This window comes from Bombus bifarius, unplaced genomic scaffold (genome assembly GCF_011952205.1).
Source record: "Bombus bifarius isolate JDL3187 unplaced genomic scaffold, Bbif_JDL3187 scf7180000007974, whole genome shotgun sequence".
Classification (NCBI taxonomy): Eukaryota; Metazoa; Arthropoda; class Insecta; order Hymenoptera; family Apidae; genus Bombus; species Bombus bifarius.
In genome coordinates, this window is record NW_022884360.1 from 1690016 (window position 1) to 1714216 (window position 24201).

The following is a 24201-nucleotide window of genomic DNA, read 5'->3' on the forward strand; positions in this document are numbered from 1 at the left end:
GAGCAGTGGCTAGCAGAGAGCACCGTAACGAAAGGGCTAGAGCTCTAGTCGCGAAGGATACGCTGGTGGCTCGGTGCGGCCGAAGGGTCACGGGGAAGCAGCGCAGCGTGCCGAGACTCTAATGGGATCGGGCGTAATTCGGCAAATTCGAGCAATCGCGTAATTCCGAAAAGAGTCGTTGACCGTCTGGACGTTGGCTTGGGTGTCGGAGGGAAGGAGAGGCGACGAGCGATCGAGAGAAGGACGCGACGGAGAGACAGAGAGAGAAGGCGAGAGGGGCTGGGCAGGCGGAGGACGAGGGAGGATGATGCCACGACCGCCACCTCCGGAGGCTCGTTCGCGCATCCCGCAATACCAGGAACCTTTTCCTTAAGTTGGCAGTTGCGTCACGTCGCGGCAACTACAAAGCGCGCCTCCGCCTCCTCCTCCACCCCTGCCGCCTGCCCCTCCGCCCGCCGCCCGTGCATTTCCTCCTCCGCCGCGGCGGCCGCCGCAACCATGCGGCACACCACACTTGCATACCTAGTTATTTCGTACTTAAGCATTGCACGCGCACCGCGAGCATCCGCGCGCGCACACGCACGCATAATTGGTCCTGCGACGCGAAAATCTGCCGCCTCTGCGACCAGCTTTTTCGATCGATCGGTTACGTCGGAGAACACGGTCGAGATGCTTTGTCCGGGACGCCTTGAAATTATCCACCAGCTAAACGCAATCGCCAACGATCTCTGACTCTCGTCGCTGATTCGAGTCACACTGTCACACGCGACCACCATGTTACTCGCCAGCGAGGATCACGCTGCCGGCTGTACGCCATTATCCGAGGATTCTAGCGGATTTATTCCTCGTTATTCGACGTGTACGACGGTGGGACGATAGATTCGTAACGAAATTAAAATCGACGGGAAGCTTACGCCAAATGTGGTCGGTGTGCTTCGTGGTACATTTCGCGGGCTCGTCGTTTCCGAAAAGGCGAAGTTTCACTTTCGTACGAATATCCATCCGCGTGTGTCGCGAATATGAGCGAGTGGAAAGAGATAAGGTCGGTGGACGAGAGACGAAGGAATGGGAAGGATGGCGCGAGCGGAGGATCGAAGGTCGAGAGTCGAGGGAGGCTCGAAAACGCAGTATTTTAGCGGATCGACGGATGAAGCTTAATGAGCGAGCAAAAGTAGCCAGAACGGCAAGCAGACACGAAAGAAAGCTCGAACCGATTTGAATACAATACGAGCGGCTTTAATAGGAACCGAGCGACGAAACCGAGCGCGAGGTGCAAACAAAAGAGAGGGAAAGAGAAAGGGAGAGAGAGAGAGAGAGAGAGAGAGAGAGGAGCGAGCCGGAGGGAGAGAGACGGCCCCATCCGCGGAGATTCGAATGCAGATTGATGTGGTCACACACGATGCAACCGCACACCGATCGCATACGAAATCGCGCCGCGAACCTGCGCCGGGTGGGGTCAATGAATGAAAGATCGGAGACGAGCCTACCTACGGTCGAATTTCCTTCTCCACTCTCTAACACCGATTCCCCGCTCGTTCCTCGAATACGAGGTCTGCTACTCATGAATTAACGAACAGCTGTCGAAACAGGCGCTCCACAAGTTTTATGCATTTCCAAAGCTCCAAGTTTCTAATGGTCCAACGTACAAGTTACGCGGTTTGTCGATGAAGCGTTGCGTACAAGCGCAAACACTGGCGAATCTACGTGAAAAAATTGATGGAAGGCGCGCAGTGACACGTTTTTGTCTCTCGAGGCTTCGCTTTCGAGTTCGAATGTTTGTCGAGTATATTCGAACTTGGCTAATCGATGACATTTACTCTGTGGATTTTCGCGCAAGGTCATCGAGTAGAACTTTGGTAAAAAATGGTTTTCGACCTTCGAACATTGGTAACTGGTGGTACAAGCGGAAAAGAGGTGATTTTTTCTTTTTTTTTAATTTTTCCATCGAGACAACGATCTACAGTGAGATCAGTTATAACGAGAAGCGATAAAGTGCAGGCGTACCGAGCGGAGATTCAAAGTCGATTTTCTCGAAAACAAAGCCTCGAACGACAAATTTTTATTCTATATTTTCGACTTCTTTTTTGTTGCTTGTGCCACCGGTTACCAACCAGCCTGCACATTTGCCAATATTGTGCGCATTTTGTGCGATTCAAATCTTCTATCGATGCGTAAACGCGCGCAGTCTGATAACGACGACGACAACTAGGTGTTAGTGGAGACGTGGAAAAGTGGGAAATAAAATTGCTTGCTTTAAGGATTCATTTTCAGGAAAACAGGATGTGCGCGTGTTTAGTTAAGAATTGATCTCGTATACGATCTCTTCTGTAATCTGTGATCTACGATCTATGGCCAAGTGTTTTATTTATTTCTCTCGGAAACCAAGCGTCCTGCTATTTTCGATTTACATAATCTCAGTCCGGAATTGACCGCGTTCAAGTATAGTTGACGAATTTTCTTCTACGAGACGATGGAACGTGCTTATAAAAGATCATTTCCTTCACAAGGGTCTTTCACGCGCTTTTGAAACGTTGAAAACTCTCGTCCGAAGAAATTCACCGTCGAATTACAGCAGTCTACACATTTGTATGAAATTTAATTTTCAAAGGTCTTTCACGCGCTTTTGAAACGTTGAAAACTCTCGTCCGAAGAAATTCACCGTCGAATTGCAACAGTCTGCACATTTGTAGGAAATTTAAAATTGCCAAAATTCGCGCGATATACGTAACATGCAAAAATATAAGAAGCAACGGTATAGTTACTATAATAATCGCTATAATAACGGATGTATAAATATCTAGTTAGACTCTGTTTGTTTAATTAGGTTTATAAAAATACGGATGCGCATAAAAATTCGCAGTACAGCGGCGAGGCTGTGGATGAATCATCGGTAAGAAGATGGTTGCGAGCATTCAATGCGAATGGTAAGACTGTGTGCGCGATAGTGAGCGTCCTGAACATCGAGAAACGTGTCTACGATTTTATACTCCAAACGCGTCGACGTATCAAACGGGCCATCCTTTCGTAAAACTGAAAGAGTTTCTGCGAGAAGGAGGGTTCGCAGGAAACGATGATTTAAATTTAGAGGACAGCGTGCAACGATAATTATGCAAACTCGCCACAGAGATATATCGTATACATATATCGTACGTATACGTGTACACTCGTTTTACATTGGGATAAGTGTTGGTGTAAGATCTGCGAGTATATCGAAAGACGATAGTTAGAAATAAAGAAAACATTTTCGAATGCATTTCGTCGCTCTAGTTCTCAGCTGTTCCACATCTTCGGAGAAAACAGAGTTTGAAGTTTCCAAAGTCTGACATTATTGCACGGAGCTAGGAATATTTATTGCCCACCCGGTACAATTTCCATCGTATTATTACGAATTTGCATTGTTTGTGCGAACACAATGTGGATCGGTTAATCACAGGTTTCGTGAAAAATGCGACTAGACGAGTTAAGAACCGAGGCGTCTTATTACTTCGCGGACGACTGGTGATAATTTTGAAAATGTGGATTTTCGGAAGCGACGCGAGTGTTTCGTCTTCTGCGAGGAGATCGCAAGCGGCGTAGAAAACGGGAACAGAGGCGAGCGGAGGCGACTCGGATCTCTAGCTCGGCTAAAACGTTCGCAGAAAGCGGCACGGAGGAATGTCTCGTAGCCGGCTCGTCGGGGGCATATCAATTGGCGGCCCTTTGCGCCGTTCCTCCTCCCCGTAGCGCGATTTTACAACTTCCTCGGGGGGACAAAGCCGCGCGACGCGATGCGCTGTTGCGTTCGTCGAACGTCCGCGTGATTTATCCGCAGCCGCGCTTCGAATGAAAAGGAAGTGTGAGAACCTTGTCGATCTGCCGTGGAAACGACGAAAATTGCCGGTGTTATCGGTCGATCGGCGCGTTCGGGCCACACACGCGCCTATCTTCAACCTGACATCGAGATACGTATCGGGAAAAGACAGCGGCCCACTGTTTACGATCCCCCGACTCGGCTATTTCCGTCGCTTTTCCATTTCAAATTTCAGGCGGTTTCTCCCCTCGCGTACATCCTCCACCTCTCTCCTCCAGCAACTCACGATATGCCGGCGCGTACTCGACCGACGAAATCGATTTCGGGCAAAGTAAGTTAAAGTCGCGCGGCGATCGGAATCGACGCGACGATTTCCTCCTGTCGAGCTGTTGATACGATATGCGAACGACGCGTCGATCGTAAAATCGACGACCGGCTACAATTCGTACGTTCGGAGCGTGGAAACGCGTATAACGAGGTTTCTGCGCAGATATAAAAGCATCTTTGGAGAAAAATACGCGCTTTCTAATTCGCAAGGAGAAGCATCGAGCAGAAGAGGCGGGAAAGCAACGCGGCGCAATTTCAGCGATAGATCGTAATCGGAATATCAATTCGCAAGGATGTTGTGCGGTGTAAGATTTAAAACGCTTTAACAAAACGCGCACGATTCTGGGTGCGCCTACGTCAATGAACGTTGCTTCCTTAAATGGTTTAATTCAAGACCGCGCTGTATCTAACGCGTATACGTAATTCGTGTTACGTTAAACACGCTGCGGCTCGTTCAAACGCTCGTTCAAATCGAACGTTCGGAAATTGTGCGGAGCGCGCGAGGGCAAAACGCGGCGAAGATTCGCGCGTCTAATTCTCGCGTCTCCGGCTCCTTTGGTGATCGTGGAACGCGGTTTCCGGGGGAACGAGTATCGTCCTCGTTCGAGGAATTTCTCCGGCGACCCCGGCGACCCTCCGGCCAGGATTTCGAGCGGCGATTACCATATTTCGAGCAGCCGGTAGCTCGGCGCCGAGAGCACGAATAATCCGTGTATTTTCGACTAGCCGTGGCTCGATGGCTGGCTGGATGGCGCGCGCGCCACCGCGACCGCGCTATCGGCCCGCTCTATCTTAACGACGCCAGATCTGTCGTTGCGCGTCCCTCTCCTTTCTCTTGCTCTACCACTCGCGCCACAGAGCAACGGTGTCTATCTCGAATCTCGGGACAAGCCCGGCCAACAGCCGTATACCCTCTGGTGGCAGGTACAAGAGAAACTGCCGGAGACGCTGCTCTCGAAATGATTGATCTCTCGCCCGAGCCTCCTTACGCATACTTGGTAGCCATCGATTCTCTTTCCTCTCTGTCTCTTTTTCTTCTTTCCATTGCTTTTTCTTTTTCCTTCCTCGTTCGTCTCCTTCCACCTTTCACCCGCTCTCCTTTCCTTCGTCCAGCCGAGATCCGGGATCCCTTGCGTTGTGTACGCGCGTCGATTCTACCGAAGTGGTTGTTGCTCCATCGAACTTTCTGTATCGTCGACGACCGATCCAGGGAACCTTGGACGAGTGCACGGACCCCGGGGCTAATCCTCGCCGTCCGATTGTTCGACGGAGTGGCCGGACCGGGCAACCGAGATTCGGCGCGAGAGACTGTAACGTGTCGGCTTAACGTCACCGAAGACAGTCGCCTATTCCGGCTTACCCGGTTCTTCGCGAGTGAAAGAAAGACGAGGTCGGTTGGGAACGGAGCTACGAGTTTCGCGCGTTTCCGTCTCGACGTTTTACGCCGCACGAGAAGAAGGGAAGAATCGACCGAGAGAGTCGCCGAATTTATTCCCCCCTTGGTGGAGCGTGCACGGCGTCCCATGTCGCTAGGCGGGGCGGAAGGGGGCCCTACGCTTAATTAATGATTACCAGGAAACGTGTCTGGGCCCGGCCTTTATGCCCGGCATTAACCAGCGCGAGGATCTTGCTCATGCTGCTGTACGTTGCTGCCTTGGTCGCTATCCTGCCCCCGCCTCGCCCCCTTGTCTTCGTCTTCGTTATCGATTCGGTCGGATAAACGTCGCGAGAAAACGCGATTCTCTTGCGTCGGTGATTTGGTTGCAGCGATTTCCAGTGGAAAGTGCAAAGCGAAAAGTACGCGGCGTCCGCGACTGTACGCGTTGCAACTGCGTGGAATCTGGATAACTCGGGACGGAGACGGCGAACAGGACTCAGAGGCTCGCTGTGCGTTCGTATTTGAAGCGAAGATGGGCTGATAAGTCGGCGGAGGAGGGAAAAAAGCCGCGTAAATTCGAACGGACCATTTGCTTTCAGCAGAAGGGGCGGACAGTGGGAGCCGTTGTGTCATCGCGGGCCAATTAGCGCGAGCCGCAAACGAATCCTTATCGAGATCGCGCGAGAGACGCGCCTTATTTTTGGCCTGCCCTCTCCGAGCCGCGAAAACTCCGCCAAGGCGAAGAAAGACGAGCAGTGTACGATCGCTCACAGCCTGGAAACCGCTTCAATTTCCTACGTCGATCGCAAAAGCCAAGAAAACGCGAGTACTCGAGGTGACGGCGCTTCGTTGAAATCGTCCAACTCGTTTCGCGTCCGCGTCTCCGCCACGCGACGCGTCTTTACCCTTCGAACGTACCGTTGTTATCGCAGGATCGTCAAATTTGACAAACCAAATCATCAGCGGCACGAACTTCTCTCGCGGCCCCTTTTCAACTGAACGCACAGAAAATTCTCCGACGATTACAATATCAGCGCTAAATTTCTACCTCGCGACACTCCGCTCGCGTACAAGAAACTGAGCCGACGCGTTTGTGGCAAAAATAATGGTTGGTCGTTCGTCTATTTCGATAGTTTGCCAGCTAAGACATCGCGCGTCATCTTGCGAGAAAATGCCACACCTAAGAGATGATTCGCGAAGAAACGCCGCTATCTCTTGGACTGGGACGAGCGATGAGACGCGTACTTCGATCTAAATAGGTCGACGCCAAGCCGCGTTCCTTCGAACATCTCCACAGGGCGATCGCTAGCCGCGTGAAATACGTCGAGTTGCTGAGAAAAACTGCGCGCAGGATGTCCGCTTTTCCCTCCTCCCTTTGTCTTCATCGCTGCTTCCTGTGTCACACGCCGTTGAGCACGCTCCACCCCCGCCGCCGCCACCGCCTCGAGGGGATCCTGGCGACACTCTTCGCACGTCCGGCGACCCGCCGAGCACCCTAATTGTTGCCACAACAGAGGGTCGCGTCGCGTAAGCGGAAGGGCTGACTCGAGTGGCCACCCGCTCTCTCGCGTCTCTCGGAAACAACCAAACCACCCTCGAGATTCGCGTTCCAAGCTGGCTACACGGCTTCCTACGTTTCTCCCTGGAAACCGTGATACGCGAAGAAACGCGCGATTTGTGTCGCGAGATGTGCGCAAGCGAGTCGTGAGGATTGTCGAACTTTTAATTAGTTGGCTGTTGTTGAAGACTTTGAAAAGCGCGTTGCGAAATGTAAGCGATGACGAATAAGACAGAGCACGTGTGGCTGTTAAATACAGGGTGGTTGGAAACTGGTGGTACGAGCGAAAAAGGGGTGATACTTTTTTTTTTAATTTTTCCATCGAGACAATGATCTACAGTGAGATCCGTTATAACGAGAAGTGCACGCGTACCGAACGAAAATTCAAAGTCGATTTTCTCGAAAACAAAACCTCGAACGACAAATTTTTATTCTATATTTTCGACTTCTTTTTTCCTGTATAATACATCCTGTATAATACAAAATTAAATTGTAACGAAATCACTGTTTTATTTAATTTTGTTAGCAACACGAAACATTTCTTCGTGGCGAGGATATTCCTCGAAAACAGGTCATAGGTTAAGCCCTGTTTATAGACGTCTACGCGACCATCATTGACACACGTGCTACGTATAACGTTCGGTAAATGACGCAAGAGGCTATTTCAATTGCATTACTCTAACTATACTCGTGAAGATTGCATAAAAATCTCAGTTTAAAAGATTGGAGCTGGCTCTTTTACGCTCGTCTGCGACACCGAAGGCCCTGTGCCCGTTAAATAAACGGACAATTGATAAAAATCCGCGGTGCAGTAACTGATTGGCGCATGGCACGAGTTAAAAAGAGATGGAACGTCGGAGCGGTAACGCGCGGCGAGATTGGAAAGTGGCGGAGAATGCGAGGAAAATCCGACCACCGCGGCAGAAAGAGGATCGAGGAATTAGGTTCCACGGGTCGACAATGGAACTCTGAAGAGGCTTGCCGCGACAATAGCGATCCGATATTACGTTACATGGGCCGGTTCACGATCGGTGGCTTCGACGGTGGCCAAAGGACGACCTTTTGCCTCCGCTGTTTATCGAAGGGCCGCTCTCGTTCGTCGGATCTCGTATCCGTCGTTTTAATACCCGGGCCCCTTTTGTCGATGTCTCCCTTCTCGAAAACATTGTATCGAGTGGTACGGATCTTCCGCTTTCGATCGCTCGCCCCGATTCCGAACGGAAGTTGTCGGCAAATAAAGTATAATAGCCAAGCACCGTTTGTTCCAAAGACGTTTGACAAAGGGATACATCGGCGTGCTACGGCGTTTGGCGTGGTGAACGCGAGACTGAACCGTCGAATCCGATGGAAAGATGGTTGGTTGGTTGGTTGGTTGGCTGGTTGGTCGCGGCTGGGGATCCAGCGGAGGAAACGTCGATACGGAGGGAATGTATGATCGATTACTTACGTTGTGCAGCTTGTAGTAGAGGCCGCACGCGTTGCAGACTGGCTCCCCGGCCTGGTTCCTCCGCCACAGCGTGGTGGTCGCGGTCTTGCAGTTGGCGCAGCTGGTGCCCGCCCGCCTCGCCGCGCTCTGCAGCGACAGTTTTGGAAAAGAAAACACACAGATATCACACCTGTAACGCATTAACCAACCGAGTCGTTCGCCGTCTTCCAGCTCGATCTCGAGCCTCTTAGATCGCGGTCGACTCGGCTTGCGTCGCTGTTCCGTCCGATGCGACGCTTTCGAGGATCGAACACGCACACACCGATAAACTGTCATAGAAAGATGACTAGAGAGAACCCGATTGACCTCATTAAAGAAATAAAATAGTCGAACTCGAAGATGGTATCTCGCTGGGGTAGCCATCCACGTGTTATTCGGCAATTAGGTTAGAAAAATTTACCAAGTGTACAGCTGGATAAATTGTAAGGTACAAATTAAATAAAAAAAGAAACCATATAAAACAAGAAATAAGGAAAAATAGAGAAGCAAAAGAGATTTCGAAAATTGTGTTAATCTAAACGTAGAAATAAAATAATCAAACTCGAAGATGGTATCTTGCTTGGGTATCGATCCACGTGTTATTCAGCAATTAGGTTAGAAAAATTTACCAAGTGTACAGCTGGACAAATTGTGAAGTACAAATTAGATAATAATAATAAGAAAAAACACCGATAATCCTTGCGTACACCGGTGCCCAAACTTACCGATCTTGCAACAGATTTTTCGTTTGCAGGGTTAACCTAACCTCACCAGACCTCACAATGACCGGTTTTAAAATCGAACTTAAAGTTGTCGTTCCCTTCGTTCAGCCAACTTTATGAAAATTCTTGTATCGTCCGATTAATCGATTTCTCAATTTTTGGCGAAGGTTACAGCCTGGTAAGCTTAGTGTTAATGGCGAGCTACCATAGTCTGGTAATCATTGTAATCAATTAATATCATCCGCGGTACAAAGTATACTAATACATGCAGTCATTTACTTTTTCGTTTTTCTATTTCTTTTAATTTGGAAGTAGTTTACAATGAATTCTCATTGAGAATTATAAGTAAATTGTTACTATAACGTGAATAATAAATGATTATCGTATGTTTGGTTCTAGCTGAATCGAATGTTTAAATCTAAAGGCTAATGTCTTTTTAGCCTTTAGATTTAAAATTATAATGAATAAATTTTAGAAGAAGTAGAATTTTAGATTAAATAGAAAAAATTCCTTTAGTGGAATTTACTCGTATTCGAAATAAATTCGAGCGTCGAATAAGAAACAATTGAAATTGCAACGCTTAAGTCACCACACATATCCGAACCTGTTAGAAGAAGCCGATAAGAACTGTCTAGCGAATTTCTACTATCGAAACTGTCTCGTCCCCCAATTTGTTCGAACGAACGAGCTTCTATATCGAAACGATTTGGTCCGCTTGCAGCGAAAAGTTGATATAAACTGTTAATCCGTGGACTCAGGGGACGAAGCTTTCGACGACAGAATTGGTCAGAGGGATCCCTTTGCAGCTTTTCTCCGGCCGTGAGATTCGTGGGAGGAGAATCGAGAGAAGCTTCCAGAATCAAGAAGCCAGAAACCGAGCCGGGATCGCGTGAAATCGGCCGCCCATAATCCTCGTCCCGGGGATTGGAAATGCGAGCCCGTGTTCTTACCTGTGAGCCCGGATCACAGTCTCGTAAAAGGATCGGAGACCGTCTCCGCTACACCTGTTTCCCCATCGGCGAGCGAGAACCAAGGGATTCGTCTCGTCGTGGCGTCGCGTCGTCCCGACAGTTACGGATTTTACGTGACAGCACCGGTCTATGCAACTCTGTAGCATCGATACGCTCGATAGTTTGTTAAAAACGCGACGCGTTATCCACTCTTCCAGCAACTTTGTCCTCTCGAGGTATGTTTTTCGACTGGGACGTTTTTCCAAGCACTCGCGCGTGGCATCGAGCGTACTAAATCTCGCTGGATCTCCAGAGATTCTGGGAACCTTATTGCGATCGATGATCTATAATGTACGTTAAACATTGTATATCTTTTGTCAGATCCTCGATGATCGTCGCACGCTCTTCACAGGGTCAGGTTGCGTCGAGTTTCGTTTGGAAATCGTCCTTCTCGCTTTCCATTCATCGGCCACTTAACCTTCGAACGAAAAGCAGACCCGGTTTCGGGCATTGTGGACGCAGGCGGAAGGGAGAGCTCTAATGGAAAACCGATTGAAAGCTGTTTGAGCGAAAACGCGTCGTCGAAATTGCACCCCCTTTGTGCCCCCGTCACAATGCGCCTCTGGAGCGCGTGTCCACGAATATAAAATGTCCACGCAACTGTTTTTCCTCTTTTTCTTCGGTGTCTCCGTCCCGTCCTCGTCTCGAGAGTCCTCGAGAGAAACAGGCTGCGTCTCGCCCTTTGTCGTCCGCACAATGTAACCGTTTTCGCCTGTCTTGCTTCGACAAAACGGCGCAAGAATCCGTGCGTACGCGTAATTCTCCTAATCGCAAGCAGCTCGATAATTCGATCCTCGCTTCTAGTCCGACGCTCGAAGATCTCTGGAATCGAAGCTGGACGATCGAGGCTATCGCGGTAATCGCTTACTGTTAGGCTTTGTGCCCATACAATCTCCGATCTGCTCGATAAAATTGTTTACAATGACGAACAATTTTGATGTATTATATTTTCCTATATCCTTGGCAATGTACAAATCGTCCATTTGGTTGAACATTTCAAACAACGAATAAATTCAAGCTACTTGTTATTCGCGAATGGCGAATAAATTCAAGAAGCTTTATTCTTGAGTAATAAGTACCAGGTTGTCCATGCAGTTACTTTCGTTTCATAAGTGAAACAATACAGATGCACGACAGTTTTTATTTTATATTATTTTACGGATTTACGTATGATCCATTTTGTAGTAATAGAATAAAATAATAAAATAATATAAAAATGTCGTGCATCTATTACTTCCTTATAAAACGAGAGGAACTTTTCGGACAACCTAATACATCGACTTTATTTGCACTATGACTATTACGCGACGCAGCTGGCCCATTTCTCCCATCAATTTATCATTAAATTTCTACCTTAACCGCATTCCAACCCTCTTTCGAAAAACCGCGATATAAAAGCCACTGTGTCACGACAGGCAGTTTTCCAAAACGCGGTTTCTTCGTCTTTAGTTTCTCGTCTCTAGAACTACCGATAGTTAACACGATGCTATTTCTACCAAAACCAGTGAAAATGACTGGTCTTTAAAAAATACGTAACAATAGAATATTTGTATATTTATTGATTTATTACTTTCTCACAGAAGCAATTCCATGTTATGTGGTACACTTTTCGTATTATTAATCCATTTAGGTCCATGATCCCTAAACAAGAGTCGACACATTTATAAAATTACAGTTAAAAAATTCTACCAAATGTCCAAATTGGACAAATGTGAAGAATTAAATTAAAAAAAAACATTTATAAAATTGTAGAACCAGTCGTTTTGACTGCTGTGGTATATCTAGCGTTAGCATCTAGCGATCTAGCGATCGATCCGGAATTTTCCTGATAACTGGTATCGTCAAATCGTGTGGAAAATTGTAGAAAACGAGGAAACTGGTTAATTGGGGTTCGATAAACAGATTGCAGGATCCTTTTGCATTTTCACTGGCATTGGTGTAAGTAGCCTTAATACAAAATTATTTTCAGCCTGAATACATAGAAAAGAAAATAAAATTCATTATATTATTCTTTTAGTTATCGTCGCGAAAGTCATTACATCATCGCGGACAGAAAATATAACGCGAAGTAGGAATTTTAAAATAAAATTCTAAAACCAGTCAATTCGCCTGATGTGGTAGTCCCAGCGTTAACCTGCGTAAGATCGTGGAAATGCAACTTGAGGGTAATTGTCCGTGCGAATAAAATAATATACAAGAAAACTGAGAGTTATCTGGCAAGGAGAACGAAGCAGCCATGAACGCGGAAGACTGTTTACACAGTCGGTGGCGGGGTGGCACAGGAAGGAGAGAAAAACGTTGGAAGAGGGGTGGCTCGACGCGGTGTGTAATCATGGCTTATCTGGCGGATCTTATCGGGGCTGGCGCGTAGCAAAAGGGGTCTGCAGGGTGCTCCGGGCCCCGGCGGAGCCTCTCCGCGTGCAATCAATACGCGGAGAGCCAGCTCATCAATATAGAGGCCCCTATCTGCTCTAGATCTTTCACACCCTCGCCGCGTCCAGCCTTTCACCTTCGCGCCCGCCGGCCTCCGACACGAGGGGGTGGAGTCGTCTGAAAATCGTCCGAGGCCTGGTCGGTCTAATGGTTATTAAACGAGGGAGAAAAGCGAAGCTGCCGCTCGTCCCACCGAGCTGCGCCGTTTCCAAATTGATGGGGAAAGCTGTCTGGGAAAGTTGGAGATTCGATGAAACACGGAAAAGAGAAAGAGAAAGAAGAGGAAGGGGATATTCGTGATAATAATTAGGACGATGGTAAAATAATATTAAGGGTGGGTGCTCGTTCTGCTGCGACTGCTCGTTCGATCGTTAACCGTCGCGATCGGATGAAGTGCGCGGAACGTGGCGGCAAAATTCGATTGCGAGAGAACGGTGGATGGTTTCGAGCGAGACGAGAGCGTTCAATTTGAAGACTAAAAAGAAAACACCCCACTGACCTCCCTAAAGAAATAAAATAGTCAAACTCGAAGATGGTATCCCGCTGGGGGTAGCCATTTTATTTAACAATTAAACTAGACAAATTTGCCAAATGTCCAGCTGGACAAATTGTAAAGTACAAATTAAATAATAATAAAAACAAATTTGGAGAATGACGCGAGAACGACTCGTAGGACGTGAAAGAGGAGCCGCGCGCGGTCCTCCGGTCGAAGGAAAAAGGGGCGGCAAGAAGGTCGACAGGAAATAAAAGCACGAACCGAACCGTCGCGCCGCGCCGGGTGGAAGGAAGAGCCTCCCTCTGGACGGGCGAACGGACAGGGAGGAGGGCAAAATGAAATGCACGCGAAACGCTGGAGAACCACCGGGCGGCAAGAGCCGGAGAAAGAGAGAGAAACTGACGTGGCCCGGAGACGAGCAAAACGAGATAATAAGGGAACAAGACCGGCAGAAAAATCGAATCGAAATAAAAGGAGGACGTCGAAGGGACGAGGATGCGAGGAGAGCGCGCGCGCTCGCACACGGCCAACGAACGAGCTGCGGGTAAAACGAACGAGAAGAGAAACGTAGATGGCCACGAACTTCAGAAATGTCATATCCGTCAGTGTCCACGGTTGTGTGCCTCCTCGAAGGCAACCGGTTCCCGGCTCGCGGATCGCGTCGGTATCGTCCCCACTCTGCTAACCACCCTGTGAAACGCCGATTACACGGCCAATCGGTGGCACCGTGTGCGCTAGGCCTCGATCGTTCACTCTCCTACCCCCGTGAGTGACGATTCTCAGAATTGCAAATCCCTTGCGCGTCAGGCTACTCGTTAAGCGAAAGCTTCGTTTGTAATTTTATCGTCGCTCTTATCCTCGTCACAACACCAGGGTGTTACGGCTCGTTACGATGGGCCGTTGATCGGTACGCCGATTCCAACGTTAGGCGGAACGACCGCGGAAGACAATCAGAAGCAACGAGAAATCTTTCCGCGGGTATTTCTGATCTCTGCTTTTCTCTGATAATGGCGTGCGTCGTCTAGAGTTAAGCTCGCGCCAGGGTTCCTGCCCGGTGCAAATGTTTCGCCATTGCTGCGCTCTTAATTTCCCGAGAACGTCCACGAGCTCTCGAAGGAATCACCGAAGAAATTAGCGCGGAGAAACGAGAGATCTCGCGGAGAAGAGGCCAAACTCGACCGAGCAACCCTTTCGACTCTTGCGCGTTCACACGATAGCAGTCTCCTCTTTTGGTTCTAGATTCGCAACGGTATTTCTCCGAAGATCGAGGATTTTCGATTATCCTATCGAGGATTTTCGATTATTCTATCGAGGTCCGGAGAGCGTCGCGCGATTCCACGGAACCAGTCCGCTCGCGGCCAATTCGATCAAGGCCGTCTCTCGAGGGGAATATCCTACGCAGTTCCAAGTTCCAACCGCCTAATCGCTCAACAATGCGTGCACGGGTGTCCCGGTTGAGCAGTCGCTCGTTCTCTCGGCTGAACGATCCACGAAACCTCGTCTAACTGCTGCGCGCTATTTATTCGCGTGTAGACGATCGCGATAATAACAACGATGCCGATGATAACGCGATGAACATCCGCACGATCGTTTATCCGCTGTTAATGGTCCGCGGGGCCAGCTATCGAGGCGCGCGAAATTCGAACAACGGTAAGAACACGTTTTGAAAGACGACGAGGGCTCGCGCGGTCGTTGGGCCGCGCGCACGAGAGACTGTTCGTCCAGGAGAATCTAATATCGTGGTTGACGGAGAAACAGAGGGACGAGGAGAGCGGCGTGATCCGTAGGAAACCGGATCGTACGTGACTCGGGACGATTTTTCAAAGTTAATTGCCGGCGAGTTATCGATCGCTCGTGACAGACGGCGCGGGAGCAATTATTACCGTTGCCTGCTCCAGTATCCGACTCTGCCGAACTCGCCCATCCACTCGTGTCCTTCTTCTTTCGCTTTCCAGCCTCGATTTCTCGGAACCGCTTGCATAATAGCCGATCATCGGAATCGAGTCAACGTGGTGAGCGCGCGCTCGCCTCACTCTCTCCATCGATCTACACTATCGCGCGTATACCTTTGTATTTGGACACCCGATACAATGCAATGGACGGATCGATAGGTTTGTTAGATTCTCAACATTATGAAAATTGTCGTGTATCTAACGTGGGATATGCTGGCTTACGAGACTGTACCGCGGCGGACCTTGAAACGTCTCATCACACGCTGATTTATCCTCTTCCGTTCGATAATAAATTCAGTCCTCGAGATATTGTACCGGTTATGACGTACGCAAACCGTGCATAAGTATTCGGACACCTGGTGCAATCCAATCGTAAGATCGATATTTTAAAGCTTTATGCTGGAAGAACGTTAATTATTCGCTACTCGCCATACCTGCGATCGAACGTTAAATTGAAATTGCAGCAAGCGGTTTACCTGCGTCGATCGAGTGCTGCCGCTCTATCAAATGTATAGAAATTTCTTGAAACATCGTTGCAAATACGTACTCCACTTATTCTAAGATCTGAACATTACGATGGTAGCAATTTTCATGCATCTTTGATTTATATCTTTTTTATTTATATTAATTAATATGAATGATCGTTGTTATCAGTGTCTACCAAGCGTATACGCTTGCCCGAGATAAGATCAGAGACGGAAACCATCAACCTTCTTGCGATCCAGTTCTCCAACTCTCCGTCCAATAATTTCATTCAAATCCATCGCTATCGACTGTCTAATAGAGATTTGTATTTCGCGTGTATTAACTTTTATTACACGCGTACTCGTGCAATATTTCACGAGTATCTAAACGTACCTAACGTATTAGATTGTGAGAAAAGTGTCTTTCGTTTTGTGAGGAAATAACAGACGCACGATGTTTTTTCTTTGATATTATTTTCTCGAATTACGTACGATCGATTTTCTTCTGTTGAGATAAACACCGCGACTTTTCACGTTTGGACGAAGGTGCACTGTTGTAAAAGACACTTTTCCGACGACCTAACGTATCGCGTATCTAACTACACCCGCAATTTAATTCATACGACTTTTAATACACAAATATCCAGGGGACCTCAAAGATTGCGTGATTAACAAAAGATTTAGAGTAGTTCGATGTACAATTTACAGTTTGCTGGAATAGCACGGGGAAAAATCGATCGCATAAAGATTTGTACTTAAATAAAATTTGCACGGATCGTGGCGTGGATATTTTTTTTAATTATTAATATTTAGTTTGTACTTTACAATTTGTACTTTACGTATACGTGTCTTCTTAATACGCGTGCTATAGCGTGATCCGTATAACAGGGCATTGTTCTTATTGTTCTTATTGAGATTTGTATAATTTTGTGTGCTGGACTGGGTTAGATGCGAGGTAGCGATATTTGTGTGTGAGTATCAGTGTGTGGAAGTATGTTTTTCGCGCGGCGTCTCGAAAACAGATGAATGTAAACTGTTGAGTTCACAGTGTGATATGGAAGAAGGTGAGACGCGAGCAAGTGTGTATCGATTATCAAATAAATAAATAACTATTCTAATACGAATTCTGAGTGTAAATTTAATGTTCCTATACCATTATTTCAGCTACCAAGATCCACAATTCTCAACAAATATTTTGAAAGTTTACTTCTATTTTATTTCTACATATGCAAATGCATACTGTTAACATTGCTATGTACAGTGACTTGCTAAAGTATTTACATTTGTCACAGAAAACTTTAATATTCATATCGTGTGTTGTATATAAAACACTTTGAAATTTTGTTACCACTATAACGATATTACCCTATTTATATTGCCAATTTGAAAATACATATAAAAGTTACAGAATATTTAATATAAAACTAATATACAGTATGTATAGTCACCTTAAGGGCATACTGTATTGTATTAAAAATTCTCCCACTCAATACCGAGACTTACCAACGTTACGAATGATCGCTTATTTAAATATTTTTCTAATCTCCGCAAAATATATGTACGTGTACTTGTACCAAATATCTCATAATTTCTGCATTCATTTTCAGAATCGTTTCAAATTTTAAAAATACAATTACGACAGTTGGATGTCATTGCAGCATCAATGAAATTTGAAAATCTTTCGTATAATATGCGGTCCATCGATACTTTCCGAAGTATAAAAGTGAAAGAACAAAATAAAGATTACAAAATTAAGATCGAAAATTCTCAACAGTTCTGTATGTTTGTCGTAATTCATAAGTGTCCAGACGCTTGTGCACGGTAGCGTACGTGTACGTACTCCGCGCCCGCTGTTATATCTGTTATAACTCGCGCTTCGATAAATCTTGGGCGGCGAACTTCCTGCGGAGCGGCGCGCGTGTCCCCGATCGTCGAGCGATTCCGCGAAAACCGGCCGATTCGGCGAAAGGCGGAATCGATCCGGATGAAAGACGTACACTGTGCGCGCACCGGCGGTCGCGAGTCCGCTCGTTAATCAGCCTATCGGGTTAATTAATAACGCTCGATCGACCGACAGACGCATCTTGCGTGGCTCTCGCCGAGGTATCGGTAGCCGACTCTCGCTTCCTTTTCCTCTTGTCCCGTTATCGCGCTACCGCTGCAGCCGTTGTCCCGAAATCGCAGCCGGATCTCGCTCGCCGATAGAATTATCATTGCCGAATTCTCAGCCGCGATACGCCGTGCGATTTATTTAGAGAAATCCGAAACGAACGCTTTAAACCCTTTGCACTCGATGTGGAGTGTGACTCGACGTCAGTTTTTATCTGAGGAGCTGCTTTGTCGAGTTCCACTCGACATTCCTTCGCGTCCGAATCGATAGATGTCCTAGAAAAGCAGGATTGCATCCTGGAAACTGTTACACTTAAAAATGACAAAATACAACGATAGTGTAAATAAAACTGGTATTTAAGTGAATTTACTTCTTCCTTTATTTATTTAAAATCGTCTGATTTTTTAGTTGAAGTAAATTTCAAATGAAACGCTTAAAAGCTACTGGTAAGGAAATTGAAATAAAATTCGGAGTGCAATGTGTTAAACAAAGGATAACGGCGACTGAAAGCCGCCTACCGTACAACGAGAGACGAGGGTATTCGTAACGTGAAAGCAGAGAGATATTTCCGCTCGAACGTCCACCTGTTTATCGCAATTCGTACATTTCTTACTGCAAATTGCTATGTTAATCGTTACGTGTCACTGTGAACAAATTGTCAATTAAATTATTCTCTTATCGAGCTTATTAAAACAGCTTGCACAGTGTGTTTATTTTACTGCAAACGATATTATAATTACGCTTATCCGAATATGTTTGATAACACGAACAAGGTTTCTCTTTTTATTTCCATATTCCAATTGTGCGAATACTTTCGTGTCTCACCGTGTACGATGGATTTATGTACAGACGTACACACATAGTTGAAAGTTCGTCGAAGGAATTAAGCGGAGGATGTTAAAAATCCTGGAATCGCCGATGCAATTGTTCTAGGAACAGGCTGCTTAAGGACGTGGCTGTCCGGGCTCTCTCTCTCTCTCTCTCTCTCTCCCTTTCTCCTTCGATTTTATTTATTCCCCTACCACGGGCCGAACCGCATCGGCATACGAGCAATTTGTATCCCGATGAGAACAATGTTTGTATCGAGGTTGTATCGGCGCACTCCCTCCGCTTCTAGTCACGATTTAGTCAAGGATACACGGAGATCGTTATCGGGGCTACGCTCGTAAAACGATCGTTTACTCGTACTCGTACGATCCGGCCGGAAAAGTCTCGATCTCTCCGACCGGCCTGGTAATCCTCCGATTTACAGCAATTCTCTTTGAAAACAATGGGAGGGGCATCGATTGGACGCGCAGTTCCCTGGCGGCGAGCGGCCAGCGAGCGCGCCGGCCGGGACCCTGATTTTATTTTAATTGCGTTTCCGATCCTACGTGCACGCCGATTGCATCGCCACGGTGATATGCGCGATAATTTATGCCTCGTGATTTCAGCCAGGCGAAACTATGCCGGTTATGCGCAGTACACCTCGAGCTTCGTGTTCGCAGACCGAATCGCGTTTCGAATTTAGTCGCGCGCTTGGACCTTCGTTGGAGGACGTTGCGTTGCCACGATACGTACGTTTGTATTTAATCGCCTGCCAATGACAATAATAATAATAAGAACAACAATAATGATAATAAAACGACGATAACACAATTTCATCGATTGTCTCGGTTGACTTGCCGACCGACCGGCCATTGGCGATCGAGCGAGGTGAACCGACGAGTAGCGAGGCGCGCGAAATTCCATCGTAACAGAAAGTTTTCGAATTTTCCGAAATTCGAACCGATGGAAAGTGGAGGGGATTTGCGAAACCTGTTACACCAGGGCCAATTATCGTAGGTCGTTGGACGCGCGCAAGCGAAGGCAAGCACAGGTAAGCAAGCGGCTACGTGGCCAGCGTTCGGCAAGCCGCTCGATATACAATATAAACTATAGACGAACGCACGAGGCGTCGTACGCCTACCGGGCCACTACTCGCGCTGCACTTATATGCAACCGCAGCCGCATAATACAAGGTACCGGTGGTACCGTGCAGCGTGCGCTTGTGACTGTGACAAGCAGTGGTACCACATTCCTAACACTAGCGCGCGCTCGACCCGCTCTCGGTGCACCTTCTCCTTCCCCTTTTGTCTCTCTTCCCCCGTCTCTTTCCTCCCCTGTTCGCCGTTTTCCGTTCCACGAGTCCTGGCCACCGGCTAGAGAAGGATACGAACGATCGGAGGGTTCGTGCAAAACGCCCAAAACATTCTCGATTCGCAGTTTCGCGACACGCGATTTAGCGCGAAGCCGAGGCGCGAGATGAGCTTGGCCCGCCGATATTCGTCGCTTGACTTGGACAATTGGTGCAATTAAAACGCACGATTCCACTTTATAATATTCAACTTTATCCACGTTTCTTTTTTCCTTCGTTCCCATTATTCCAACTTTCAAAGAAACTTCCAACTTTCCCATCGCGTTTGCCACGAGCGATTGTAGGTTTATGCGTTTCAGACTCATACGATTAGAATTTATTAGAATTGCTGGCTCGCGAGGGCAGACGAGCGAACGAAGGATCGCCGCTGTCGGCTAGTCACGCGTCAGTTAGTTAAACCAGCGACACGCTTTCCAGAGAACATTATTTCGCACATACTTTGTGTATTTTTCTAGGAGGAAGCGCGATGTCGCCTTGACGAGGTCGTGTGAAAATCGTGCGAAAACGACTGCCTGCCACGTAAACGCGTCTGGATTTATTCGATTAATATTAATGACCGTCGTATCCGATGTCTCGCCGACAGGTTTTCCAGCCGGATTTTTCCCGGCTAGCCGTGATAACCCGCCGCTTATATCGCGCCTCCGCTTTTTTCGTCTTCGACGCGTTTCTTGCGCTTCCGGTAGAACCGATCGCCGCGTAGAAAATTGGAAAAGCGACGCTGCAGAAGAGCCGCTTGTCTTTCGCCGCGCGCGATTCACCGATGAATAATATTCTATTAAGGGAAGATGCATCGTCGCTGGTATTTAGCGAAGCAAAGGACATCGTAACAGTCTCTTTGTCCGTCGCGCGATTAACCAGCCTCGCCTATCCTTGAGAAGCTCGGACCCTCTCGGCCGAGCGAAACGTTCGTCGATGTTGCGGAGGAAGAAGGGAAGAGGCACGTCATAGGGAATCCGGCGCGAAAACAAATTCGCCGAGAGGAATTCACGTGGCATCCAATTAATCGGCGAGCTCGCGGAAAATAGAGCAACGTTTTTCGTTTAGACAGAGCAACTACTGGAAAAGAAGAAGCCTGATTTTCTGAAGCCGAGACTCGATTAATTCTCCAATTACGCTTCTGCCAAATAGAAGAGCAGAAAAAGGAAATTGCTCACTGAAAGGCGACGAGGAAGGGAAGCGAAAAGCGGACGGTAGTTAATTGGTTAAGAACAGTGGAGAGAAGATCGCGTAAGCTGGAGGAACGAGGTAAATAGGAGAAGCTTTAAACGCGATAAATGTAAAAAAGTAGGCGCGAGAGTGGAAGGAACGAGATTTAACGCGAGCCAAGTCCATCGGTTGTCCCTTGAGGTCGCAATTATCCGTAAACTGGCGTTTCCTTTCAAATTGCGAATTCCTATCGCCGGCTATCGAGCCAGTAAATTTCGTTGGCGACCGGGTTCGATGCAACGACCCGTTTTCTACGGCTATTCCGGCACGAGACATTGAACAGACCTTGGTCCGGCCAGGCAACCTTTCACTCATCTTCTATCCGCTGAACGCGGCACGCGGATCGACGCGACGCGACGTGGCAAACGATTTTCACCGCGTACCCGATACGCGCCGTGACGTAGCCGACCACGCCGCGGCGTTCCGTCGATCCAACGCTCCTCTCTGCCTTTCTAATCACTGCGATCACCGACCAGTCTTAATTCGTCGTCCTGACTCGGCCGCCTCGACGTTTACGCCGAAGCAGCCGCGCGTTCCTTATCGTTCAGCGAGTTCGCCGACTCGTACGAATTACTCGTTACTCGGCATCGTTGGATCGCCACGTTTCTGCGTCTCTACTTTGTCCGAAAAATCGAGAGTCGTCGCTGAACGAAGCTGAGCAGAGCAGCGTGGAAGAAGCAAAGGGAGGAGGAGGAGGAGGAGGAGGAGGAGGAGGAAAGGTATAGAACGGTTGGAGCAGAGCCACGGGGACGACACGGTGAATTTATTTAAATTGCGAGCAATGTTCCAGCGTGTTCAGCAGCTTCTTCTGGGCCGGCGCAATCGAAATCGAGCAAAACGAGCAGCAAAGCGTGCTGGATCGCCGGTTTATATAAGGCGGGGAGAAGTCGAACGGTGGGTCGCCCCGTGGGACAACGCCACCGAACCACCTCCGCTGCTCTTCCCACCCTCGGCCCCCTTCGTTTCTCTCTGCCACGCGTTTTTTCTACTCTTTTCGACACTCCGCGCCACGGTTCCGCTTAAAACTTTAAACGACCGGACTGCACCACGCGAACACCAACGACAAGCAACGATTGGACGACTCGGCCCTTCGAGGGTAGCCTGGAATTGCCGCGGGAACCGCCAGAGGGAATTACTTGTACGAAGAATTATTATCGGCGAGATTATAAGAGTTGGCAATAAAACGAGCAACGAGAAGGTACAAGGAACGGTAGTGGCGATTTTTGCCAACGGGCCACGCAGTAACGTCGTTAAATAGATACCCAGAAGCCATCGAGCCGGTTTCCGGCTTACGCGTGCTGTGCACCGCTTGATTGCACCGGTCCGGAGAGCGTATCCGCCTCGCGCGGCCTCCTCACAGCCGATTATTAATTGGATCGCAACGCGGAACTAACAATTATACCTTCGATTTTTCGTAGCCCTAGCAATTTATCGGCAGCCTATCGAGAGAAACTCGAGGAAGATGAAGCTTGCCGTCTGCTCGAAGGGAGCAAGCACGACGGACAGAGCTTTAGCGATGAAAATTACAGCGCAGAAAGCTGGCGAATAACGGTACGCGTCGAACCGGCGAAATAAAGCAACCGATAATTAGTACGGAATTCTCGCGGCATTATTGAACTGTCTACCTGTTAATTGCAATCGGTTCGTTACAGATGCCGCGCTCCTCTTGCCTCTGCCATTCATCGTCTAACCACTTTTTTTCTCCGGCATTTCCATCGCGTTTTCGGCCAGCTGGACGTTGCGTTCGCGCGTATGCCACGTTCTTTCTCTGCAGCGAGGAATTTCTCGGTTGACTGTACTTTCTATGCGCGCACACTGCCAGACAATTCAGAAATGGACGGAATCGCGTGGAAGAGAGCCGCGTGGAAGGGGCAGACCCAGGCGAAATAAAGTGGCGTATTTACACGATGAGGCCGCGGTATGCAACGCTTACGTTCGGCTGTAAATTACTACGCTGTAAATCGTGGCCTGTTATTTGGCCGCGGAGCGGGGGCGAACGAGCGTGAAAAGTGGAGTAGAGAGCGAGACGGAGGCCGCAGCTTTATGGAGCGCGAGATGATTTACGGGGCGATAGTTGAAAACAACTCTCGCGGATCAAAGGACGTTTAAATTACTGCATCTTCCACTTGCCTCTAAGTGCTACCATGCGCTAAACAATGGGTTAATAACGTGTGCCTGGGAGAGCGCCGCGGTGCTTTCCTCGCTATATGCAACCAACGATTAGGATCTTGGGCGTTTTGCGAAACTGCGATTCGTTCGGCCGTGTCCTCGTCGTGGAATCCGCTTCGCGATTCGAAAAGAAGCTTCGAAGCGGCGTGGCCTCCGCTTCCACGTCCTTCCAGTTCCTACGATCGTTTCGTCGTATCCGCTTGGACGGGGACACCCTCTTTCATATTTTCCACGCTTCATACGGAATATCGTTTGTTTCGATGTTTGATACGATTTATTTCTGTCCTGTCGCGAGGATAATTTCGTCGAAAAGCCCAGTAGAATGTAATTTAAATGGCAACGGTTGCGAAGAATTGCGCCGCTTTGATGAGCGAATGTGCATCATCCTCGTCGCTGGAACATGCGAGCGACTTGAATCGCAGCTAGCAATTAGAACGAACGAACCGAGGGAGAAGTTGGTCCGAAGGAATTGATGGAAATAAGGAAGGGACGGACGCGGCGCGGCAAACGAGTCGGTTTCCTGGTGGCGCGGCGTCGCGGCGAGCCGGCGCGCAATTAAGGTCAGCTCTTTATGCACTCAACGAGGTGACACGAGATTCATTATAGTTTTCCCGAGATGGCGAGAGTTCACGCGAAGCTCGTTCAGCTGCCTAAACAAACATAAAGCTGGCCGGTCTGTTCGTTAATTATTACGCCAGCAGGAAGCGGCGCCGGCACGATCGACCGGCCCGCCACAATGCTGCCAGTTACACCAGGATGCGTTCAAATGCATCTCGCTGCACGTGTACGCGTCGCCTACCTACCTACACGGTTGCACGTGTATATGGGACACGGCCATTAAGGTCGTATACTAAATTCCAAATTAATTTTCCCTAGGTAAAACCACGGCCGGAAGCGAGCACGCGGGACAAAGCACGACCCGATCTACTTACATTTCCCGCGAAC

General features: G+C 48.2%; 1 protein-coding gene across 3 annotated transcripts in view; it reads right to left on the reverse strand.

Annotated features, from left to right (window-relative positions):
• LOC117217024 (GATA-binding factor C-like) overlaps positions 1-24201 on the reverse strand; it is an 89780-nt gene that overhangs the window by 3228 nt on the left and 62351 nt on the right. For 2 of the 3 annotated variants that reach the window (XM_033464296.1, XM_033464295.1), the window contains exon 5: positions 8501-8635. In XM_033464296.1, the coding sequence (XP_033320187.1) occupies positions 8501-8635 (135 nt within the window). The remainder of the gene's footprint in view (positions 1-8500; positions 8636-24201) is intronic. The other variant, XM_033464297.1, reaches the window with a different exon arrangement.